Source organism: Hydra vulgaris, chromosome 02, assembly GCF_038396675.1.
Source record: "Hydra vulgaris chromosome 02, alternate assembly HydraT2T_AEP".
In the NCBI taxonomy this organism is placed as follows: Eukaryota; Metazoa; Cnidaria; class Hydrozoa; order Anthoathecata; family Hydridae; genus Hydra; species Hydra vulgaris.
The window spans coordinates 25,499,281-25,524,315 of NC_088921.1; the positions used below are offsets into that span (position 1 = coordinate 25,499,281).

The 25,035-nt window shown below is 25.8% G+C and overlaps 1 protein-coding gene across 2 annotated transcripts in view; it reads right to left on the bottom strand.

The window, feature by feature from the left end:
- Positions 1 to 18,030, bottom strand: part of LOC100210345 (sodium-coupled monocarboxylate transporter 1) — a 69,748-nt gene extending 51,718 nt beyond the window's left edge. Inside the window, exons 1-5 of one of the 2 annotated variants that reach the window (XM_065790405.1) lie at positions 17,949 to 18,030; positions 15,287 to 15,721; positions 6,122 to 6,187; positions 1,709 to 1,760; positions 568 to 790 (exon numbers count right to left, since the gene is read on the bottom strand). In XM_065790405.1, the coding sequence (XP_065646477.1) occupies positions 568 to 790; positions 1,709 to 1,760; positions 6,122 to 6,187; positions 15,287 to 15,640 (695 nt within the window). In that variant the 5' untranslated portion in view covers positions 15,641 to 15,721; positions 17,949 to 18,030. Of the gene's footprint in view, positions 1 to 567; positions 791 to 1,708; positions 1,761 to 6,121; positions 6,188 to 15,286; positions 15,748 to 17,948 lie in introns of those variants that run through there. The other variant, XM_065790404.1, reaches the window with a different exon arrangement.
- Between the last annotated feature and the right edge of the window lie 7,005 nt (positions 18,031 to 25,035).

Consider the following 25,035-nt stretch of genomic DNA (forward strand, 5'->3'; position numbering starts at 1 on the left):
TTAGTACCTCCACAAGAATAAGGCTGAACTATTTGCAAAGAACCTTTCTTCTAATTCAACTCTTGAATTCTGGGGTAACTCTATCCTTGGTCCTATTTTATTTCTTATCTACATTAATGATCTTACATCTAAAATGGCTTTATTTGCTCATGACTCGACTTTATACTTCTGTCTTGACAAAAAATCTTATTTTTTCGATTGCTTAGAACAGGCATCTGATCTTACTTTTGTAATAAATTGAGGCTTGAAGTAGCTTGTGAATTTTAACTTTAACAAAACTCAGTTATTTACTCCCGAAAATATAATTTAAAAACAAACAAAAAAAGCACACAAAAAAAAGCAAAGAGAAATTATTAAAATTTATTTGAAACAATATTTTTAAGGTATGAATTATGAATAATTTTATTTTAATTTTGCATTTATAAATGATAAACAATTTGCATAATAATTAGCATAATTATCTTCACAGAAAGACTTTAAAAAAGACTAATAATAACTTCAGTAATGTTAAAAAAAAAAACATAAAAAACCATATAATATAACAATTATACTTAATAATAAACCTACTCAAATAGTGTCATTCTTTCTCCTTTTGTTGCAATGGTAAATAAATTGTTAAAACCTTTAATTTCTATGAGTCCAATAACCATAACAACAACTAGCCCAGCCACCATTATACCAGCTTGAAATACATCTGTCCAAATTACTGCTTTCATGCCACCCAATGTTGTGTAGAAAGTACAAACAACACCTGTGCTAATTATGGTTGCTGTGAGTGGTATTCCTGCAACTGACAAATAAGTTGAAATAGTAAAAAAATTCTCTAAAAACTTTAATATAATAAAATAAATTAAAAAACTACAACTAATACAAAAAAATAAAGTTTGTAAATTTTTATATATACTAACATATTTTGTTTAAAATGTTTCTCAGCAAGCATTAAAATCTAATAACATTTTTCGGACACTGTTGTTAACCCCCATTACATCCCACACACCGTGTTTTGTGACTTTTCTGAGCTTGACTTTTCTGAGCTTGACTTTTCAGAGCTTGAAACTTTTTTTATTGTGAGTAATAATAAAGCAATTACTTAATTATTAGTAATTTTTTTTTTTAAATTCAAAATACATTTAAAAAAATAACTAGACATTAGTATTCCAAAATAAATTTAAACATTACCATTCCAGACCATTTCTATTGACTTATTAGCTTTTTGTTTTCATACTCATTAGCTTCTACTCTAAGTATCAAAATTATTAGTAATTTTTTCTATCATACACAGCATTTGTTAAGATTCTTTAAAATTCATTTCAATCATAGGTTTTCATATTTTTCAAAACTCATTATTTTAAAGTAACTTTTTTTCCTATTTGCAGATATTTTTGACTTATAAAAGATGTAAATAATGAAAATATAAAAAAGAAAAAACAAAGCCAAAAAATAAGGGCAATATATACAATTTTATGTGATATAATTTTAGTGTGTTATCAATTTTTTATCAATTTTATTTTAAACAATGTAAACTTCAGACCATTATTATTTTTAATCTTGATTTTGATTTTTTATGTTCCAAAAAAAGCTAAAAAATCATATCATCATCATGTGTCATCAATTTTTGGATTTGATTGCAATGAGCTGAATCTTGACTTAATTACTGAGTTTAACTTAAATGATAATAATACTTGAGTGCATGAGTATTAAAACTAACCTGATTCTAATGCTAAACTTGGAGCATATAAAACCACAGCAAGATACAAAATCTAAAAAAAAAAAAAATGTAACTATTTAAATATTTTATTTTTTTTAATACCTAATATTTTATATATTTCCTGATATTTTATATAATTCCCAATATTTTGCATAGTTCTTGAAATTTATTTATAGCTTCTGGTATTTCATATTAATCCTAATATTTCAGGTCAGATCAGGTCAATGATGATCATTATCATGGTACTAGTAACATGTAACCAAGTACAACCTATCACATGTAATGCTTCTTATAAATACTCTTGATCTTAAACAGAAGTGAACTGTATCTGTCTTGTCAAAAACATTTGAAGCAAAGACTTTGGGAGTAAGAAAGATAATCGAGTTGTGGACTGATCTAGATGGTTGGCTGATCTCGCATTCGTTCTTCATTTAATAAATTGGTATAGATGTAAACTTGTGTAACATTATTTCCTACATAGAATCATAATAGCTACTTGACTCTACTCATGAGTATTTTTTTGCCTTTTTAATATTAGTTATGAAACTCTTTCTGTTATCTTCTAATGAGTTTATTAGGAGAATAACATGTTTTTTCTTTTTTTTATAAATAAATTAGTAACTCTCTTATTTTAAACAACAAAACGATTGAAAGTTTTGTTTTAAGATTATATTTATTTACAAATTATTGTCTTATAAATTATTCAATCATTAAACTATGCCAATTAAATAATTTCAGTAATTGCTTTTCAATTACATTACATTAAATAGTTCTTTAATTATGTTATATTAAATTGTTTTTCAATTACATTACATTAAATAACTCCATGAGGCCCAAATGTTGGTATAATACTGATATGACTTAAGTTATTTAAATACCATAACTATACATGGCCTACATCTATGCTATCCCATAAATCAAATGTGGCTACCACATGTAGCATGCAACTTTCTTGTCATAAAGTTTAATTATTTTTTGCATGTAAGTTATTTACTTTACCAGATGCTTTTTGTTTTGTTTCATTTCTATGGTAGCAAATAAAATTTATTTCTATGATAGCAAATAAATTTTATTTACAACATTTTGCTCTCAGAGAACAAAAATATTATTGGTTATACATTTTATAAACATAAGTGTATTGAAGCACTGGAACAGAATCAGGGAGGCAGAGGGGCAATACCCCCTCCCCACCTCTCTTTTTGGAAAATTTCTGTTTTAATCATTCAAATTCTGATTCTGGCTGCCATAGCCCCCCTAAATTTCTGTTTCAGCCCCCAACTTTCTTGACCTACTTACACCACTGTATTGAAGTATATTAAAAAAAAAAAAAAACTTTACAGCTTTTTGAAAACTATTTTGAAGCAAAAGATTAAATATTCTTTTGTTTCAAAATAGTTTTCAAGTTTGAAACTTTGAAACTTTCAAAGTATTTTGACCAAATTTTCAAACTTACGAAAATTTTAAAAATTTTCAAATTTGAAATTTTAAATGAAATTAAATTATGACAATAATCAGGTTTTTGTCGATATAATTTAAATAGGTACAATTAAGCATTTAAAAAATAATGTTATACCATTATAAAATAATAATATTTTTATTTTATAATGGTATAAAATTGTTTTTTAAATAATTTCATTAACATTATGAAAGTAAAAGTATGAAATAATTTGAGCATATAACAATCAAAGTATTTTATTATAAAGATTTCTAATCAAAGTAACCATACTATTGAATTATTTTAAAACTTAACAGCAAGCATTGATAATTAACATAAAACAGAGTCTACTAGAGGTAGAAAAAAATGAATAAAATGCTGTTGGTTATCAAATTTTAAAATTAAAAAAAAAAAAAAATTTTATTTTTAAACTTAAAAAGATTAAAATTTGGAAAAAAAACAACAACTAGTAAATCATTTTACCAATCAAAAAAAAAATTTTTCTCAACTCACTTTAACTTACGTATTTTTATAAAACTCAATGTGGTCTAATATAGAATCTAAAAAACTAAAACTAAATTTATATAAAATATTTTCGATTCTTTATTACAATCCTATTAACCAAAAACACAAACCTTGACAAAAAAAAATTGTACTTTTAATGTTAAAGTGACTTTAATGCTAATTGAGAGGCACAATCACTGGCTCTGCTGGCATTAATGCTAAAAAATGTTGTCTTTTTCAAACTCTAAACAAGATAGTTAATTTTGTGACTTATTTGGTTTAAATATTTAGTTTAAAAGTTTCTTCATTCTCTCTAAAAGGTGTCTCTTTTCTTTTTCTCCTGAAAACTGAGCTTCTTGAAAATTGAGCAATCTTAATTTAGGCAACCATATATGCCTTTATTATTTATTTATTTTGTCAGTTTCAAGTCAAACTTCATTCTGTAACATGATTTTCATGGTTTTAACTTCATTCTGTAAATGGTTTTCATGGTTTTAACTTCATTCTGTAACATGGTTTTCATGGTTTTAACTTCATTCTGTAATATGGTTTTCATAGTTTTAACTTCATTCTGTAACATGGTTTTCTTTTTCTTGTGCAGCATCTATTTCTAATTGTAATTATTTCTTTTATACTGGAACAAATCTTGTGAACATTTTTTACAATTGCAAGAAATCTATAAAAAAAAGGTATTGCATAACTTAAAAATATTATTGTTTTTTGATTACTCAATCTTGCATTTTATTGTAGAAGTTAGGTTTTAAAGACTTTGGCAAAATCTATAATGGTGTCATTAGCAAAGACAAATCTAACACTTAATCTCAATTGCATGGGTTTGATTTACAATCTTTCCCAAAACTATAGCAGAACTATTTGCTAAAAACTTTTCCTTTAATTCATCTCTTGGATATAATGATCACACTCTTTCTGACACCTTAAAGAAACAGGTAATTTATTGTCAGATACCCTAATTATTGGTAAACTTCTTTTTTATTTAAACTCTTCTAAAGTTTGTAATTCATACAAAATATTTATAATAGTATTACAAAAGTATTTGCTCTAAGTCTTATAAGTACTCTATGTGGTGACAATTTATGAAATATTCTGAAAACTGCACTTGTCCCTAAAACATTGTTCAACCAATTTTCTACTCTATTCAAGAAATTGTCTAAATGCAAATATTTTAACCACAATAAAAGCAATCTTCTGCTGTGTATTAAATGAAAATGGAGAAGTAAAGGCTAATGCTAATCACATATAAAAAACTTTTAATAAAGTTCTGCAGGTTTCTCCATGCTAGCATACAGGTTTTCTTTGCTATCTTTTTATGGAATGTTTGGGAAGATTTTTAAAATTATTAAATCATTTTTTTCTAAACTGACATTCTATTTTGAATGTGATTTCTCTTCTGCTACAGCTTGGGACACACAGTGAACTTTAAACTTTTATAAACTATTTTTGCATATATTACAACTGATGATAGAGTCAGCCTCTCTGAGATAGAGTTAAACTTAAATATATATATATATATATATATATATATATATATATATATATATATATATATATATATATATATATATATATATATATATAAATTTTAGCTACAACTGTGGTAAACATACCACAGATTTAAGATTACATTTTGATCAACTAGCTTCAAACGGTTTAGCTGAGTTTTAGAGAATCTATTCTATAGTACATGCATCTGATAGGGTGGCATAGATAGGAAATCTGTGCCAGTAGGAGGCCTTCTACAAGAACACTGCCAGATGCAGTTTACATCTTTTGGCAAAGACTAGAAGTCTTTGCTGAAAGCAGAAATTCAGAGAAGGCAGCAGGACATGTGGCAAGTTTTAATGCATTATATGTTGCAAGTAGCAGTGTGATCATGATTATCCTAATCCAAACCTGAAGTTAAAGTGACCTGTCTGGAATCAAGCCTTAGAATTTTATAACTAACTTGATTTTAAACATTTTTTGTAATAGGTAATGATATTATTAAAAATTTAACACTAAGACTTACCAAAGATGTTTAAAGCTAGACAACTTTTATTATATTGTTGATATAATAAAAATTGATATGATATTTCTTGGAATGTCAAGATTAAATATCAATTTTTTAACATAACTTGCAATAAAAATTAATTAGTTTACAATATAAATTAATTATTTTAAGTTTCAAAGCACTAATTGATGATTTAAAAATTGATTATATTTTTTAAGCTCTTTGAAACAATAATTTACCAAGGAAAAAAATATGTTTACTGCTTTTGAAGTAACTAATGTTTTTATATACTGATTAAAATAACTAAATAAATATATTAGTTGCTTAGTAACTTGAGAAAGCTTAATTTTTAAATTTTTTTTAAAAACACGCTACATATAACCAAGGACCTGACATGTTTTATTAATAATAAAAAGTTCAAAAAACCTGTAGATTTCATTTTTATATTCAAGTTAGTAAAACTTACATATTGTGTCATAACAAGAACACATCCTAGAGATCTGATACCAGGCGTAAATCTTTTTTCTAAATACTAAAAAGAATTACTTTTAGTTATTAAAAGTTTTTTTATTATTTGAAAGTAAATATATAACAGTTTACATGTTTTTGTTAATTATTCTTTAAAAATGCAATATATCTCTCCAAAAATAAAGTTAGGGCAGCACATTGAAAAATAATGTATAAATTTCAGGACTTAAAACAAATAGTTTGAACATCTTGGGACTGTTGGCCAAATTAAAACAAAACATCAAGAAACAAATTTTTAAAATTTACTTTTTTTAAATGGAATATGAAAAGTATGCAGGACAGACATATCCAAACATATCAAACTTTTCATATCCAAAAAAACTTCCATACTAATGTTGTACTCATCTAATAATTTTTTTCATTTTATCTTTTATCATTTTATCTACAGTTTCAATAAAGCCATGTTGTTTTGAACTAAAATTACAACAACAATATACCCTATAAAGGATATTAGCGTTATCGCTGATTTTCAATCTTTTATAAGGAAATAAAAAGAAAATAAATTCTACATTTGCTTACTTCCACCACACATTAATTGAAAATATCTTGTTACTAATACTCAAATCTTATTTTTTTACTGCATAAAAAGTTTTCTTCAAAATGTCTTAAAACCAAAAGCAAATTCAGAAGCCCATAACTTTTGCTTTAACATTAACTGCTAACATATATAAAAAAAGTGAGCAATTAAACCAAGATATCTTTGTGACTTTGTAACTTTGTAAACAAGATATACTTTTTTCTTTGAGGAGGTAGAATTAGTTCACAATTATTTAATTTTCTAGTCTAAAATCTTTTAATTGAGAGTGTGAGCCTGAAACCATAAAATTGACATATGATATTTTTCACTCAGCAACAGCTCCTACTCTTGAATTAGTAAAAGAAAAACTGATAGCAACTTTTGAAAAAACTAAAGATTTTTATAGTAAACCTTATATGCGTATTAATACAAATAAAACTTGAGCTATGATCTTCAAATTTTCTAGAAAGGAAATGTAGACCCCAAACCATTTAAAAGTGTAAAATTACTAGGAGTTTATCTTGATCAACACATAACATTTAAATGACAAATTGATTCAGTAGTAAAAAAATGCCACCCAAGTCTTGGAAGGATCTCAAGAGCAGCTCTAAGCTTTCTAGTAAACTTTTAAAATTAGCATACTACGTCTGGTTTGGTCTGGTTTGTCGTCATATGAAATATGCAAGTGCCCTCTAAAGTTGGAATCAATCAAAATTAGGAAAGAAAAACATATTTACAAACTGGTCAAAGAACATAAATGCCATTCTTCTATGATAGGGATGTTCATAAAAACTGACCATGAATGCAAACATAAACTTAATTTAATATGAACCAACTATGATAAAAAAAGATTTACTTACACGTGAGCAAAATTAAATGACAAAACTGTAGATGTAATGTAAATATAGAAAAATAAATAGTTAAAGCAAAAGCAAAGAAATCTAGTAAATATAAGAAGTAGACAAATGCTAGAGCAGCGGAACAATGATTGGTACCTGTGAGATTAATTAAACAAAAAGCTAAATAAAAAAGTTGTAACTTTAAAAAAACATTTATTCCAAAATCAGGGTAAATAGGAGGTTGCAGTTAAAGACACAAGCATCCAGCTGTAATCGGAGTAAGAGAAACACACACTCAGCAATATTTCAACAAGCACAGGGAAGCATACTTTTAAAAAAAGTAGAAAAACTAAAATGTTTCTGAATAGTATTCCTAAGTTATGCTTCTTAAAATTTAAGCTAAATTTTCAATTTAAGTTAAATTGTCCTGAACAATTATTTATATTACTGATTACAAATAAAATAATATAAATGTAACCGAAAAATTTTTCTCTTTATATGGTATTTATCAACAAGGCTACTTGTATTCTAAGCACAAAAAAAAATTTTTTAGGATCTAAAGAAGAACAAATATATTTTTTAAATATTAAAAACATTGGATTACTACAATTTTTGAAATTATAACATATTTTAATACATAACATTATAAGACAACTATAATATAATACATTTAGTTAATTATAATAAATTACATTTTATCATAAAAATGCAATAAATTTGTTTTTATAAAATGTAAAAAAAAAAATCTTCATATTTTCAATATTTATTTTATGCAAACAACAAACATAATTTTGCACGAACACCGCGCATATTTTTCTGGAATAACGTCAACTGAACCTAGTGTTCAATTTAAAGATTTTGCATCATTCCGGTCGGAACAAAACGTGTTCAAAACGTTTAGTAAATGTATTCCAACGTTATTTAGATATCTAAAGCCCACTCAGTTAGACAAAGTATCGACCATATCGCCGCTATTTTTTTCAACTGATTATCATAATTTCTAGCTTCCTGGAAGAAAAAAAAAGGTCTTATTAACTAACGATTTCGGGTGACTTCGAAGATTACGTAATGTTTTAAAATTTTAGATTTAATTGATAAAAAACATGTTCTGTTATATATTAATTTTACTATTTAATAGTGATATTTCGGCTTATATAGTAAAAACCATTATCAAACTAAAAAAAAACTTTATAAAAAATGTATTAAAATTAAAAAAAAAATTATGTCATTACAACGTAGCAGATTTAGATTTGTTAAGTTTAACAAAAAGTGGTCGCCAATAGCGTGTTATCCCGAAGTTACCATTGTCGCGATTTAAGACATTCTCCTGCGATTGAGAGCATTGTAAGCGTTGTCTTTCGATTGCTTCGCAAGTTTTACCCGTATAGTTATTAGGAGTAATAGAAATTATTTTTGGTTTAGTCCAGTTAATTAAATCACTACAATGTTAGGCGTGTTCAACTACTCCTGATGCTTCCCCAGCGGGCACACGACGTTGGAATAACGTTGAAATAACGTTGATCGACGTCCATCAACGTCAATCAACGTTGTTTCAACGTTATTCCAACGTCGTGTGCCTGCTGGGTCTTAGTTACCTTTAGTTATGTTTTTCTTGTATTCATTAACGCGAGTGGAAATTTTCTTTCTTGTTTCGCCGACATAACTCGCACCACATGAACAATCTAACTGATAGATACCAGGATAACTATTTGGATGCAATATTGATTTATTGTGACATAAAATTTTAAGTAAAGAATTCCCATAGCGAAAAACAGTTTTTATACTACTCTACGAACTCTCTTTTAAGTATAATGCTTAGTTTCGGTATCCACGGCAGTATGACAATTTTTCCAGGGTCTATTTGCTGGTTTATTACATTTTTATGTGATAGTTTATAATTTTTGGCGATATCTGAAAATTGTTTGTATTAATATCCATTTTGGGAAAACACATTAACAAGAAATTCAATTTCATTCATTAGTAATTGCTTGCTTACGATATATTGAAAGTTCGTATTTATGAAGAAATTTATTAGTGGAAATACAAACGTCTAGAAAATTTAGTTGATTTTAAAAAACTTGGTATTCGATAGTATACTGAATGGCTGTATCTTATGAATTTATAATATCTAAAAAAGAATTTGCGTTGTCAATATTAGAAAATCAGGCGTGTCTACCATCAACGCACCTTTTAGAAGTTATTGGTGCAGGATTGAAGCTTAAAGCTTGTTGGATAGCATTAAATTCGATAAATTGTAGATAGGCTTCCGACATACAAACCATTATGGACCAACCAATCGCACCAGAATTTTTCAAGATATATATTTTTTAAGTTTAATCAGCTTGTGAATATCTACTAATGCCAATTTAGTTCGCATCTTAAGATTATCTTTATCTTTGTTTAAATTATCAATTATTGCAATCGTTCCTTTATCTAGTGGAATCGATAGATACAAATTATCAACATCAAACGAAACCTGAATTTCATTTTTTTTTTGAAAATCCATTCTTTAGCCTCAGATACAAATGAAAAATAATTTTTAACCCTGCATTCGTTTTTGTTCAGTGTAGGTTGTGTTATTTCAACAAGATGTTGCGAAAATTTATGAGCTGGTGTGCCAATAGTTGAAACTATAGTTCGCATAGGGTAACCTGTATCACTTATGTGCTTTAATGCATACACATAATCTAGGTGGAACAGCGTCAGAAGCATATATTTTATCAAATTTTTTTTCTTTTTTTTAGTTTACTGAGAGTTCGTTGAATTAAACAAAGAAATTTTTGTGTTGGATCGACAGCAGAAATAGTGTAGTTACCAAGTTATTCTTTAATTTTTTTATTACTGATTCTGAATTTAAAATAGCAAATCCACATCCTTTATCAAAAAGCTATATCTTTATTTCATTCAACTCATTTAAAGCTAGATATTGATTTAAGAAAGAATACTAGCTATTTTTACATTAAAAAACTTGTTTAATGTTTTGCTTACATTTTGTCGCAAAAATTCAGCTTTTTCAACATTAACATTTTTTTCAAATTTTAAAGCACATTATTAAGTTGATGTTATAATTTTCATAAACGGATTTTGATGGTATAAATTGTGGGCCAAGATTTAATAAATTTTCCTGGTTGCTAGATAATGGCTTACTGGAGAGGTTTAATACTGTATTTTTTTACAATATTGCAAGTTTGTAATGAATCAATGTTACGTTTGCTAGAATAAATTTTTTCCTTGGAGTATTTAAGAATATTAAACTTACGTATCAATATAAATTAATTAATTAATAATAAATATTCTTAAATACTCCAAAGAAAAAAATTCATTCTAGCAAACGTAACATTGATTCATTACAAACTTGCAATTTAGTAAAAAATGCAGTATTAAACCTCTTCAGTAAGCTATTATCTAGCTTGGGACGCATCAGGAATAGTTGAACACGCCAACATTGTAGTGGTTTAAATAAATAGACTAAACCAAAAACAATTTCTATTACTCCTAATAACTATACGCGTAAAATTTGCGAAGCAATCGAAAATTAACGCTTACAATGCTCTAAATCGCAGGAGAATGTCTAAAATCGCTACAACGGTAACTTAGTGATGGCACACCATTGGAGAACACTTTTTGTTAAACTTAACATGTCTAAATCTACGACGTTGCTACGACATAATTTTTGTTTTAATTTTCAAGAATTTTGTATAACGTTTTTTTTTTAGTTGGATAATGGCTTAAACTATATAAGCCGAAATATCGCTATTAAATAATAAAATTAATATATAATAGAACATGATGTTTTTTATCAATTATATATATATAAATATATATATATATATATATATAAAAGACGTTCAGAATGTCTTTTAAACGTTTAAAACGTCTTTTTTGGTCCAAATGCCGGTTGAGACGTTTCTGTAGATGTACACTCACTGCGTCTACAAAAACCACACTTTTTCAAAAACGTTTATTTTTTTTTTAACAACTTAACTATCAAACTTAAAAGTTCTCCAAAATATCAACTTCCAATATAAAAATAATTTTTTTTTTAATTTTAATTTTATTAGTTCACATGTTTTACATCAACAAAACATGTGATAATATAAATATTATTAGTTTATTATTAGTTTACATTTTTTATAAAACATGTAAACTAATTAAAACAATATAGACGGCTTAGCGCCAAAACAGCCTAAACACCTAACCTAATTTTGTAAAGTTATAAAAATTTGTAGTTTTCAATTTTTGGTTATATAAATGGATAAATATACAAAAAAAAGTTGAAAAAAATTAGTTTATATTAAAAAATTATTTATGTAGTATTTCTTTGCAAACACCAATATTTAAAATTTTAAAGAGTACTGAACAGAAACTACTTTCAACTTTGTTGGTTTAGTGGCTTTTGTAAAAGATAAAAAAACTTTGCGTCTAATTATCTCATTTCAACCATGGAAGTATAAAACAGATGGATGTTCAACATGCCACAAACATCAAAGCAATTTCACATCGTCTCGGGAGTATGCTTGTAACCGGCAATAAAAAAACAAAACAAGTTTCACTGTCTAAAAAACAACAAAATTCATTGAAATAATTTTTATTAAAACAATAAAAAAAGAATTATTTTAAGGATACGCTATATAGTTTTTACCATTAGTAATTGTAATTATTCAACCAAAAAGGTTTATCAAAACTCAGTAATTAAATGGAACCACTTTATTTTAAAAGCATATGTTAGTTTAAGCTTCTTTTCTTGTTTCAAATCATAACACGACATTTCATTAAAAAGACAACTAAAACAGTTTTTGAAAAATCAAAAAAAATGTTTTTTAAATTACTAAAGCTTAAAGTTTCATTAACATTATACCATAATTTCATTCGTTCTTGTGATACTCCATTCATTTAATATGTAGTTAGAGAAAAAGTTGTTGTTCGCAGTTTCGTTGCGCCATTTTCGATATTTATACTTGAATATTATGGGCGAACCGTCAAAATACTATATTTTTAAATTATTATAAGCGTACCTATTTATATATTGTTATATTTTTACGATGTATGAAGATTAAAGGTTTAAGTACAGTCTTGATGTTGTTTTCTTATTGTTTACGAAACAAAAGGTTACAAGCATAGTCCCGAAGCATTTCAATGCGGTTCAACTTCCATCTATTTTATACTTCCATGTTTCAACATATTCGTTGTTTAGGCTGGTTTGGCCCGTCAATCTGTCAGTTTTAAAGTATCAGTTATAAATATCTTTTAGTATTGATACTTAATCAAATAATTCCTAACTGTTACTTAAGTAAGACTCAAGTATGAAATATAAAACAAAAAACTCGCTTTAGTAATTACTAAATAAAAAAGTGTTTTAAAATTAAAATTCCAAATTTTTTACGTTTTGTTAATTTTATATATATAAATGGTCAAATCTCAATGGCGAGCGGATTGTTTAAATTGTAAATGTTTGGCTTTGGCAAAATAATAAGATTTTCTAAAAGAACTTGGAAGATCTATATAACTATATACAAGATATATAACTCTTTTATAAATATTAAAATATTTCACGCACCGGAATCTACTGCTTTCAAAGGTGGTAGCCCTAATAAGCTGATAAATCTTCAAAACAGCTACACGAGGCTCTATTTGTTAAGAGTTGGATAAACTATGTAAGTTTTATCTGCTTCACAGATGAAATTAAATTTAATCGCCTATGCTTTGAGCAAAAACGAGAAACTTCGCTATGAGTTTCTTACTGATATGACAAATGAAATTGAAATGCTTAATGATTAAAACTCTAGTTTGAATAAGCAACCTGAGTATCTTTAATGGGAAAAAATTTTCACCTCAGATACAGTACTAAATTATCTTAACTAGATATAATGAAATTTTGGAACTATGCTCTTCTGAATATATAATAAATGTAAAAAATCATCGCAAAATGACAGAGCTACAAAAATAGTTGTGGTTGGTGTTTAAAATTCACATAAAAAGGCATTCAAAAGGAGTGTACAAAGGATGACACTAAAATACTTTGTGGCATACTCGTAGCAACTAATTCATCTGCAAACATCAAATCAATTACCCAACTGTCTTTACTATTGAATGCCAAAACGAAAATTTACCTCTGTTTGTCGCTCATTTGCTTCTCTCTTTAACATTTTATTCCAATACTAATCTGTTCTAGAACACTAAGAGACACTTAACAGCTACAAATGTACTGGTGAAGATCAAATAATTCTTTACATTACTAATGCATGTGTTAACACAAAACAGCTCCACTTGGTTTTATTTTGCAAATGTCAATGGAGCAAGGAATTGTAGCTCAAAAAATTTTGTTACAAATCTACTTGGAACAATGGATTTTTTGACCTACACTGCACCACGTAAACTTCCTGTTGATGTTTTTTTTAATTCTTTTTATCTTTTTAAAGCATTTGATAAAGTTTCGCTTTCAAAGGTTACTTAGCTAAATAAAGTTTTAAATTGGATTGATGGGAACAGGTTACTAGTGGGGTTGCGCAAGGTTCATTTCTTGGTCCAACACTGTTTATAATTTATATCAATATTTTGGCTGAAAACATTAGCAGCAAAAACATTATAAAAATGCTTGTTTTAAAAATTAAACTTTGTCTGCCACCTGACATTGATAAAAATTTCAAATGGGTTCATATATGGCTGATACAACTTAACATCAAAAAAATAAATTAAATGCACATTAATCAAACCAAAACTACTTCTTATATCTATTTCATTGATGAAAATAACTCAAACGGCGTAACCAAAAAAATTGAAAGTACAAAATTCAACATCGCGCCGCAAAAATACTTTATGAATTGAAACAATTTGACTACAAGATAAGGATATGCTAAAATTGGCCTAACGTGACTTGGTGACAGAATAAAGCCTGTTGGTCTTACACAAAAATTCAAATTTGAAAGTGAAATTAATTCAATCAACTAGTATATTGAATTCACTCCTTCTATTTATGGTTTCACTTTCGTTGCAAAATTAATAGTTAAAATTAATAACCTGCCTACTTCAAAATAACTTTTTCAACAATCAAGTTGAAAATAATTGAAACTCTATTCCAGACGAGTTTTGTAAATCTCTCTAATATCAATAATTTCAAAGTTGAACTAGATCAGCAAACTGTATAGTTACCACAATTCATCAGGCTTCTTGAGTTGTACGAGTTAGTTTGCTTGCTAATAATGAACTTACGGTTCAATTGCATTTCGTATAACTTAAACTTAATAATAATAATAACTGAATTTTGAAAATTTTAGATGAAGATGATTATAAACTTTACAGCGTGCGATGAAATGTTTGTCTGGAGTATATATCAGACGGGCATGAAGTAAAGTATTAGTTTTATTTATTAATTATTAATCTTCTTAAATAATCTTTCTTTTTAATTTATGCCATTAACATAAAGCAATGATGCAATTATTTTTCAGTAGTTCGTGATGCTTTAAAACCAGTAAGTTAAATAAACATTCTAGATGTTTTAGTTTGTTTTTAGTTTTTTCGCTCAAGGCAAGAAATTAGAGCTGAATTACTCCCTGCCGTCACAAAATTTTATTTTATACAATAGAAAGAGCGGATAACAAGGTAAAACAAACAAACAAACTTAAAAAAGAATAAAAGATTTTTTTATACAAAAACTATTTGATAACAACTTGTCTAAAAGTGATCAATAGAAAACGCATAAACGTATTCAAAAATGTACGAGTATAAACAAATGAAATTAAAAACTAACCTCATTTGAACTGGTCATTTGCAAATTGTAAAAGATTGGTAAAAAAATTGTTGAGCTCACAAGTACTACTATTGAATAAGAGAAAGCCAATATAATATATTGTATGCCGTAAGTAAATATTTCGGATGGAACGCCTAATAGAGTAATTGCTGATAAGTATGATGCCAGTAGAGACACAAATAACGGAAACCAAGACATATTTCGGCCAGCCATTAAATATTCTTTTGTATTTTTTTGCTTTCCTCCGCAAGCAAAATATATACCTATTACACTAGATACCAATAACGTTGCTGCAAAAACCAAATAGTCAGGTATTGAAAAAGTATTTGTATTAACTGCATTATTATCAGCCATTTGCGTTTGCGGTATAAATCTGCTTGGTTTTCTTTATAAATTGATTGCTACTTTGTACTTTTTCATTTATTTAATTTGCTACTAAAAAGAAAAGGAAAAACGGAGTTATCGAAGAAAACATGCTTCACAAATAATTAATTGGTAAACTTTGTAGGGGGTAGTCTATATAACTTTATTGTCGGTGCTCATACTTTTTATAAAAAAACATTAAAACTAATAAAAAAAGATTTTGAGTTTTTTTTATCTTCTGCTGTTTGTTTTTTTATTTAATGATTTTAAATGTTCAAGGTAAAATCTCCAGTCAAAAAAACGTTTTTAGGAAAAATTATTTTTTTGGTTTATGAATTAGATGCAAGTTTTTTTAACAATAGTTTAATGAAAATTCGTGATAAAAGTGATTGCGGAGCGCGGCAATTAATTTTATCAAGAATTACTGCGTATATAAATAAAAACACATAAAGATTTATACACACATACATACAAATATACATACATACATACATACATACATACATACATACATACATACATACATACATACATACATACATACATACATACATACATACATACATACATACATACATACATACATACATACATACATACATACATACATACATACATACATACATACATACATACATACATACATACATACATACATACATACATACATACATACATACATACATACATGCATCCATACATAAATACATACATACATACATACATACATACATACATACATACATACATACATACATACATACATACATACATACATACATACATACATACATACATGCATCCATACATATATACTTACATACATACATACATACATACATACATACATACATACATACATACATACATACATACATACATACATACATCCATACATACATACTTACATACATACATACATACATACATACATACATACATACATACATACATACATACATACATACATACATACATACATACATACATACATACATACATACATACATACATACATACATACATACATACATACATACATACATACATACATACATACATACATACATACATACATTCATACATACATACATACATACATGCATCCATACGTACATACATACATGCATACATACATACATTTTTTACTATTCTCAACTAAATTTAAATTCATCGATAAATTTTAAATTTCATTAAAATGTTTGGATGTATATATTTATATATATATATATATATATATATATATATATATATATATATATATATATATATATATATATATATATACAATCATTATATATATATATATACAATCATTATACATATATATATAAATACATATATATATACATATATATATAAATACATATATATATATACATATATATATATGCATACATATATATATATGATATATATATGCATATATATATATATATATATATTTATAAATTTATTATTGCTCTAATCTTTTAAGAACATTGAGCACTCTATTTTGTAGAATACATTTTAAAATATATATTTATATACATACACACACATATATATATATATATATATATATATATATATATATATATATATATATATATATATATATATATATATATATATATATATATATATATACAATCATTATATATATATATATACAATCATTATACATATATATATAAATACATATATATATACATATATATATAAATACATATATATATATACATATATATATATGCATACATATATATATATGATATATATATGCATATATATATATATATATATATATTTATAAATTTATTATTGCTCTAATCTTTTAAGAACATTGAGCACTCTATTTTGTAGAATACATTTTAAAATATATATTTATATACATACACACACATATATATATATATATATATATATATATATATATATATATATATATATATATATATATATATATATATATATATATATATATATATATGTATGTATACATATATATGTATTACAAATATATTATGTTGCAAATATTTATATTACGTACGTAATTATATTAAAAAGTTGGTACAAAATACAGAAGTCGTTCGCAACAACTTTAAAAATTCTTTCTTTCTTTTTTAAAAATCGAAAACTAAAAATATATTTTAACTGTTTTAAAGGCGCACAATTTGCATGAAGGTTAACTGTGTAAATATTATTTCATCTGAAATGATAAAAAAATTTCGTTTCCAAACCAACTGTTTGATAATAATGTCCGAGTAAAGTTTACTTTTACTTTAAATTATTTAAACTTTATTTTAAATTAGTGTACCTCCTTTTGCTCCTCCTAAACTGCCCCCCTTCCTCTTTCTTTCATTTAGTATTTTGGTTAGCTTTTGTATTTTTATTACACTAAAATTTTAATTTAAACAAAATAAATAATACAGACAAATAAAAAAATAATTAAAATTAATCATATGTTAAAACATGACTAAGTGTTGTTGAAAAGATTTGAAATATCAACCAAGAGTAGAAATAACAACCAAGAGTTAGAATTAACAACTATATATTATTGAAATAACAAGTAAGAGTAAGAATCAACAATTAAGTATTGTTTCACACAACGCTACTAAGAATAATAATAGTTAAAACATAGTTAGTCGCAATGAAAAAAAAATTACTATCAAATATAAGTTTTAAAATTTAAAGTTTTAGGTTTTTCCACGCTTCTGTCATTTAACTCTTATATCTTTGGATTATATATTAAGAGCTTAAATAAACAGTTTTTGAAAATGGAAACAAACACAATTTCAAAAAAAGTCAAGGGTCCTGAAACTCGAAAAACATTTTATAAGCAAACATTGTAGGAGCTAGTTGAAACATTTTGAAATACAAAATTATTATTTTTGAAAATTTTTAACTGGATTTATTTAGATATAGATAAATGTGTTATTAAAAAGTAAATGCAAAAGATAAATAAAATAAATATAAAACAACTTTAGAAACACATTTAGCAATTTTAAAACATTCTAAAATTAAATTTTCAATTTCTGCAAAACATCTTGGTGTATCCAGTTTGTGAAATACTCGTTTCACAAACTGGATACACCTAAATACTTTTTTCGTTTGTTTATTCATTAAGGAAACTCCAAAAAAATGTAGTACACAGTATCGTTATAGAAATAGCATTTACTGAGTAGGTTTCTCATTTTAGTCCACGTCTTTACATAAACGCTTGAGTCACTGCCCCAACTGCTTTTTTCATAAAAGTACCGCTAAAAACTTTAGAATGTAAAACATCACTTAGAGTTATCCGTAAATGTAAACAAAAATTGTTTTAAGGGAGGCTGCCTGCCTGTTTAACTGCACAGTGGCGTGTATGAAACCGAGCTTGTAAGAACCAACTTCAAAGTATGTCAAGTGCGAACACCTTACGGAAACGCAAAATTTGAAAAAGTGCATTAGTTCGCTAAACATTTTTTAAAACACTTGCGTAAAAACAAATCTACTTAGTGTTCCGAAAAATTTCCTAAGCCTCAAATTGCATAAAAACTAGCAGTTGTCTGCCAAATAATTTGTGTAATTTAAAATAATGAAAGCCCAAAGGAGTTCTTTTCCTGCAGATTTTATTTTACAATTTAACATTTAAAATTAGATAAAGAAAAAAACACCGCAAGTCAAATGTAAAGAAGCAACCTACTATATTTATTATTTTAAAAATATGTTGAGTTTGCAAGGGGTTAAGAAGCTTATTTAAAAAAAAATAATAGTAAAATTTTATTTTTTATTTTAAAAATATTTTAATTAAGTTTCTTTCTTAGATTTTTCTTTTTCGCTTGAAGTGCTGACTGAACAATTGCTTGTCGTTTGGAAAGCATAAATAAATAAAAATACATTGCCAAGTGAGACAGAAAGGTGAAAAACGGCTTAAGTTAAATAAATATTATATATATAAAGATGTGGTACATCAATACTAACGTGATGTTATTTGCATAAGTTTTTTTTTAACGTTGAAAAACTCATTACGGTTTAATTTATAGCTAATGAATGCTGTTCTTCGGGTGTACTTTTTTCAGTGTTTTTTTGTGACACGTATTTTTTTATTTTACTTTAGTTAGAGTAGCTAGTAGTTTTTTAAATTTTATAAAGAAAATATGTGTCATCTTGTTTTGTTAAAAGTGTATATTGATGTCATCTTAAAAAATATGCGTCATCTTGTTCCGATCACTAGACCAGAGCACAAGTTTACAGTTTCACAATTTTTTTTTTACATGCAAACTGAAAATTCTTTCAGGCAGTCAATCGATATGATAAAGTAGACATACTAACAAAATATTATTTCTGCGTATTAGAGAATTCTGAGTTTTTGTAAAACTGTCATATATATACAGCAATGGCTATTGATAACAACCCAGCATGTTTTTTTTTTTTGATATCATTCAACTTTGATTGATATTAAATCATTTATTGTTTCGCTCTTTTTAAAAAGTGTATATCGATGAGCATCCTATTTTCATTCTAATATATATAGATATTCATAAAAGCATTATTTGATGTGTTAATTATATTGCTTATTTTTTTGACATATATCTCGTAATCCAAAATAACTATAATGGCCAAAATTCACAATCCACTCTATTATTTCAAACTTCCTTCAAAATTTGATTTGTCTTTGATTAAAACTTTGTACATATGTGCGAGTTATTTATAATTATTTAAGAATTTTTATTGAAATTGTTATAAACATTAAAAAAATTTGCGTAAAATGAAATAGAAAAATGGGTATCTAATTAACTCAGCAATAAAACAATCAATAACTTGAAAAGTTATTGATGATATAACAAAATGTAAAATCATAGTAATGAATAAGCAAAATATCTCAATGAGAGAAATTGCAAAACATTTTAACACAACACATGCACCTTTTAGCAGATTAATAAGCCTATATTAAAAATAAAATACTATTGAAAATCTTCCGTGTCCTGGAAGATCCTTCATTTCAAATAAAAGAAATAACCGTTTACTTATTTCCATAGTGAAAAAATAAAGAAATTTATCACCTACTGATCTCAGCCGAAAAGGACAAAAAGCTTCTGGTGTTGTTGCATGTGCTCGAACAATTAGAAGAGTACTACAAAAATACAGTTACATGTGGCGAGCTGCTTGTAAAACACCACATCTATTGATCAAACATCTGTAAGCAAGAAAAAAGCATTTAGTTCATAAAATTTGGGCATGAGCATGTGGCACAAAATTCCTCTTAGAGATGAAATAGACATTGAGGTTAATTCAAGAAAAAACCAAATAAAATATTGCTGAGAAGAAAACCACATGAAAAAATGGATCCAAATTATTCTATGTACAGAACAAAACATAGTAGTGGCAGTATAAGCATCCGGACCTGCATGAACTATGAATGTGTTGATTGTTTCAAACTATTTGATGGAAAGCATGATTATAAAAGATATTTAGACATGATAGATAATTATTTAATGCCTTTTATTACCATTTTCCTAAAAGAGTTAAGAACTATCTTCCAACAAGATAATGCTCCATACTGCTAAGATTTGCAAGCAATTATATGAAGAAAACAACATTAGTATCGTGTCTTGGCCTGCTAATAGTCCAGATCTCTATTACATAGAGAATTTTGTGGTCTGGGTTAAACCGCAATATATATATATATATATATATATATATATATATATATATATATATATATATATATATATATATATATATATATATATATTACCATATAGTAGAACAAAACGTATTTTTTAAATAAATTTTACGTGTACCTAACCACGGCGATTTTCTTTGCCTTGAAAATTCCCAAAGCTTTTATTGAAGTAATACGAAATTTGGTCCAAAACGTCCGCAATTTTTTGATTTTTATGAAAAGTTGCAAAAAATTACCATCTTTAGCATTGAATTAGGGCTATAAATATGTAGGGCTATAATTTTTAGTGTAAATATATATCATACGTTTTTTTATAAAATCTGCTCTTTAAAAGTTATATAGATATTGCAATTCAATTTATTTAAAAAACTAGTACAAAAACCAGAAATAATCAGCTGGATAGACTAAACGACGGTTTCCTCAACTATCAATGTTATTATTACTTATAAAGATAAATTTCATTTGAATCTCAAATTCCAGTTTACAACTATATGTCTAAATTACAGTTAAATAGTAGTTTTAAGCAAAATAAACATAAAAATCACTGTTTTTTAATGAAATACATATTTATCTACTAGATTAGTTATCAGAAAGTATATGTTGTAAACCGGAATCCTAGATATACACATTATGAACTCATGTGTGAATTTTTAGATCATAAGATGTGTCATGGATCTAGTCTTTCTACGAGTTTAAAAGTAGGTTACTTTATCGGTAAAAGTTGGTTCAGAAACCAACTTTTACCGATTTTCAATACGTTTTTCGGAGAAATTTATTTACTTGGCGCGTAAAAATAAAATAAACTGTTTTGGTTACATCTCGTATCCGAAAATCATAGTAAACCATAGTAAGTGGGAGAAAATCAATCAAAAAAAATCGCCGTTAACACGCGTAATACACACGCGTATGCGTTTTTAGTCTTAAGCGCACAAAGTTTTCTAAATTAAAAAAATGAACATTGAATAATTAAAACTATTATTTAAACACCAATATATGGTTTTCAAATATGGTTACGCGTTTTTTTAATCAAAAAACCAAGCTGAAGGCCTAGTACAAGAAAGTTTCTTATTTTAAGACTTCTTTCCCAACAATTAAATTTTTTTTTTTTTTTTTTTTTTGTTCTTTTTATTACATTATAAATAAGCATTTCGTTACAATATTTATATATAATAATAAAAGCATAAGATAATTACAAGATAAAAAATAAGTTAACGAAGTAAGAAACTTAAAATACTCCGTTACAAATACAAGATACATTATTATATATTACAGTTGTTAATGATGCATATATAATTTTTATAAATCAATAGTTAAATAGGGGGTAAAAAGGAAGAACACTAAAAAAAAAAAAATATATCAAAAGTATATTGTTACATCTTCAATTGTAAAAATGAGTTCTTTAAGCTTTCGTTTAAAAGAAAAGTAGTTACTTTGATGAATAAAATCCTTAGTAAAATTTTTTAAAACTATTTTATTCCATAAGAATGATCCGCGACAATCAATACAAAATTTAAAAAGATTTGTTTGAAAAATGGGCTGCTTAATAAAATTATTATTCCGCAAAATGTATTTATTTTTATCTTTCGATGAATACAAATGATGGAAAGAAATAGGGGATGAATTGATTTTACATTTAAACATAAAACAAAGAATATTAAAAATGTTAAGCTCATATATATTAAAAACTTTCATTTCAAATAATAGAGGCTTGGCAAAATATTATAATAAGTATTAAAAGTTTTTTATGAGTTTCTTAAGTTTTCTTAAAAAGTGAAAAAGTAAATAAAGTAAATTTGAAAACATGTTAATAAGTAAAATAAAATGTTTTACAGTTAGTCAACTAAAATTATATAAATATCATCAGTGTAATATAAAAATATCAGTGTAAGATGTTTCTTCAGCCGTGGCGCAGTGGTTTGAGTACTGGCTCAGAACCAAGAGTTGCACGGTTCGACGCCGGCTCTCACCCATTTAAGCGACATTGGTGAAGAAGGAGGCGCGAACATCCTAGTTAAATGCTCTTACGAAATGATCTGTAATGGTACCGTGAGGACTTTTTGTAGTACCACAATGTTCGCAACAACAACAAAACTTGGGGCTTTTTGTATTAGTTTCATAAGTGCAAGTTCCCATTTAAAAAAAAGCATGCATTATTAAAAAAAAACCGTATAATTTTTAAACTGAAACTTATTTATAAAAAACTAGCACAAAATTTATTAAGATATTTTCTAATTTTGTATTAAATACATACAAAAATTGGTTTGTCCGAAATTTCAAAGAAATTGAGTCATCAGTGAGCTATCACAAATTACAGATACATAAAATTTTTGTTTAGTTAACCCATTTTTTGATTTATTTAAATTTGACTAAAAAGTCAGTTAAACACAGAGTAAAGAGAAACTAAATTAAAATAAAATAATGATATTGAGGCTGTAATCTTTTTGTTGTTAAACATTTGAGGGGCGGATAAAAGATTTTTTATTGTTTGCAAGAAAGCTAACTTTTCACACTTAGAGTTTGTATAAGGTATGATACATTTTTAAAATATATATATATATATATATATATATATATATATATATATATATATATATATATATATATATATTCATAGGAACTGAGAATATCAATGCCTGATGGCTACTATGATAATAATTTCTACAATAATACTATAAACAAATAACTTTTATTATTTTCAAATAACTATATAAACTACGCAATAAATTTACTGATTATATATACTATAATTTATGTATAAATATATAAATACTATATTTATATATATATTTTATAATATATATAATATTTTGACCTTCTTTATAATATATATATATATAATATTTTGACCATGTAATATTTTGACCTTTAAATTTAATTTTATCATTGGGCATTTATGAACATTTTTATATTTTCAATTATATATGAAGAAGAGCAAAAGTTTAAGTGTTGAAAAAAATTCGCTCCAGTTAAATACAAACAGAATAATTTCTTAGCCTTGACAGCAAAATATTTGGGAGACTCGAATTGAAGGGGGTTAAAAATTAACATTCTCATTATTTTTGAAAACTAAAAGATCATTGTTTAAAATTTAAATTTTATCAATAAATATTAATTCAGTTAAGAATAGTCAAGACAAATTTTATCAACTTGTTTGCTATCAAGTTTGGTCACAAAAATTTTGGCACTATTTTGTTTCCAAGTTCTAATCATTGCTATTTTTTGCAAAGCATCCTTATTTTAGCATAACCATAAACATATAAATGTTTGAAGTTTGAATGAAAAAATGCTGGATCTCCCCCTGATAATAATGACAAATTTGTTGCATATCATTTTTTTAGAAATGATTCATCCTACTACTTCTGAATAATAAACAATTACAAGAGTATAAAAGAAAAAACAAGCTATATAAAATAAATATATACATTTTTAAAAATATCTAAAAGAAAAAAATTAAAAAACGTGTGAACAATATAAACATTTTATTAACAAATAAACTTTTAAAACTACAAAATTTAACATCCTCAATAAAATATGTATAAACTTTATATATAAACTTTAGATTTAACACTATTATATAAACATTTTTGCAAAAATTGAGTACTTATAATTTGAAAATGATCTTGCATACAATAATATATATATATATATATATATATATATATATATATATATATATATATATATATATATATATATATATACGTATTCACACAATGCTCGAAGTTGGAAAGAAAAA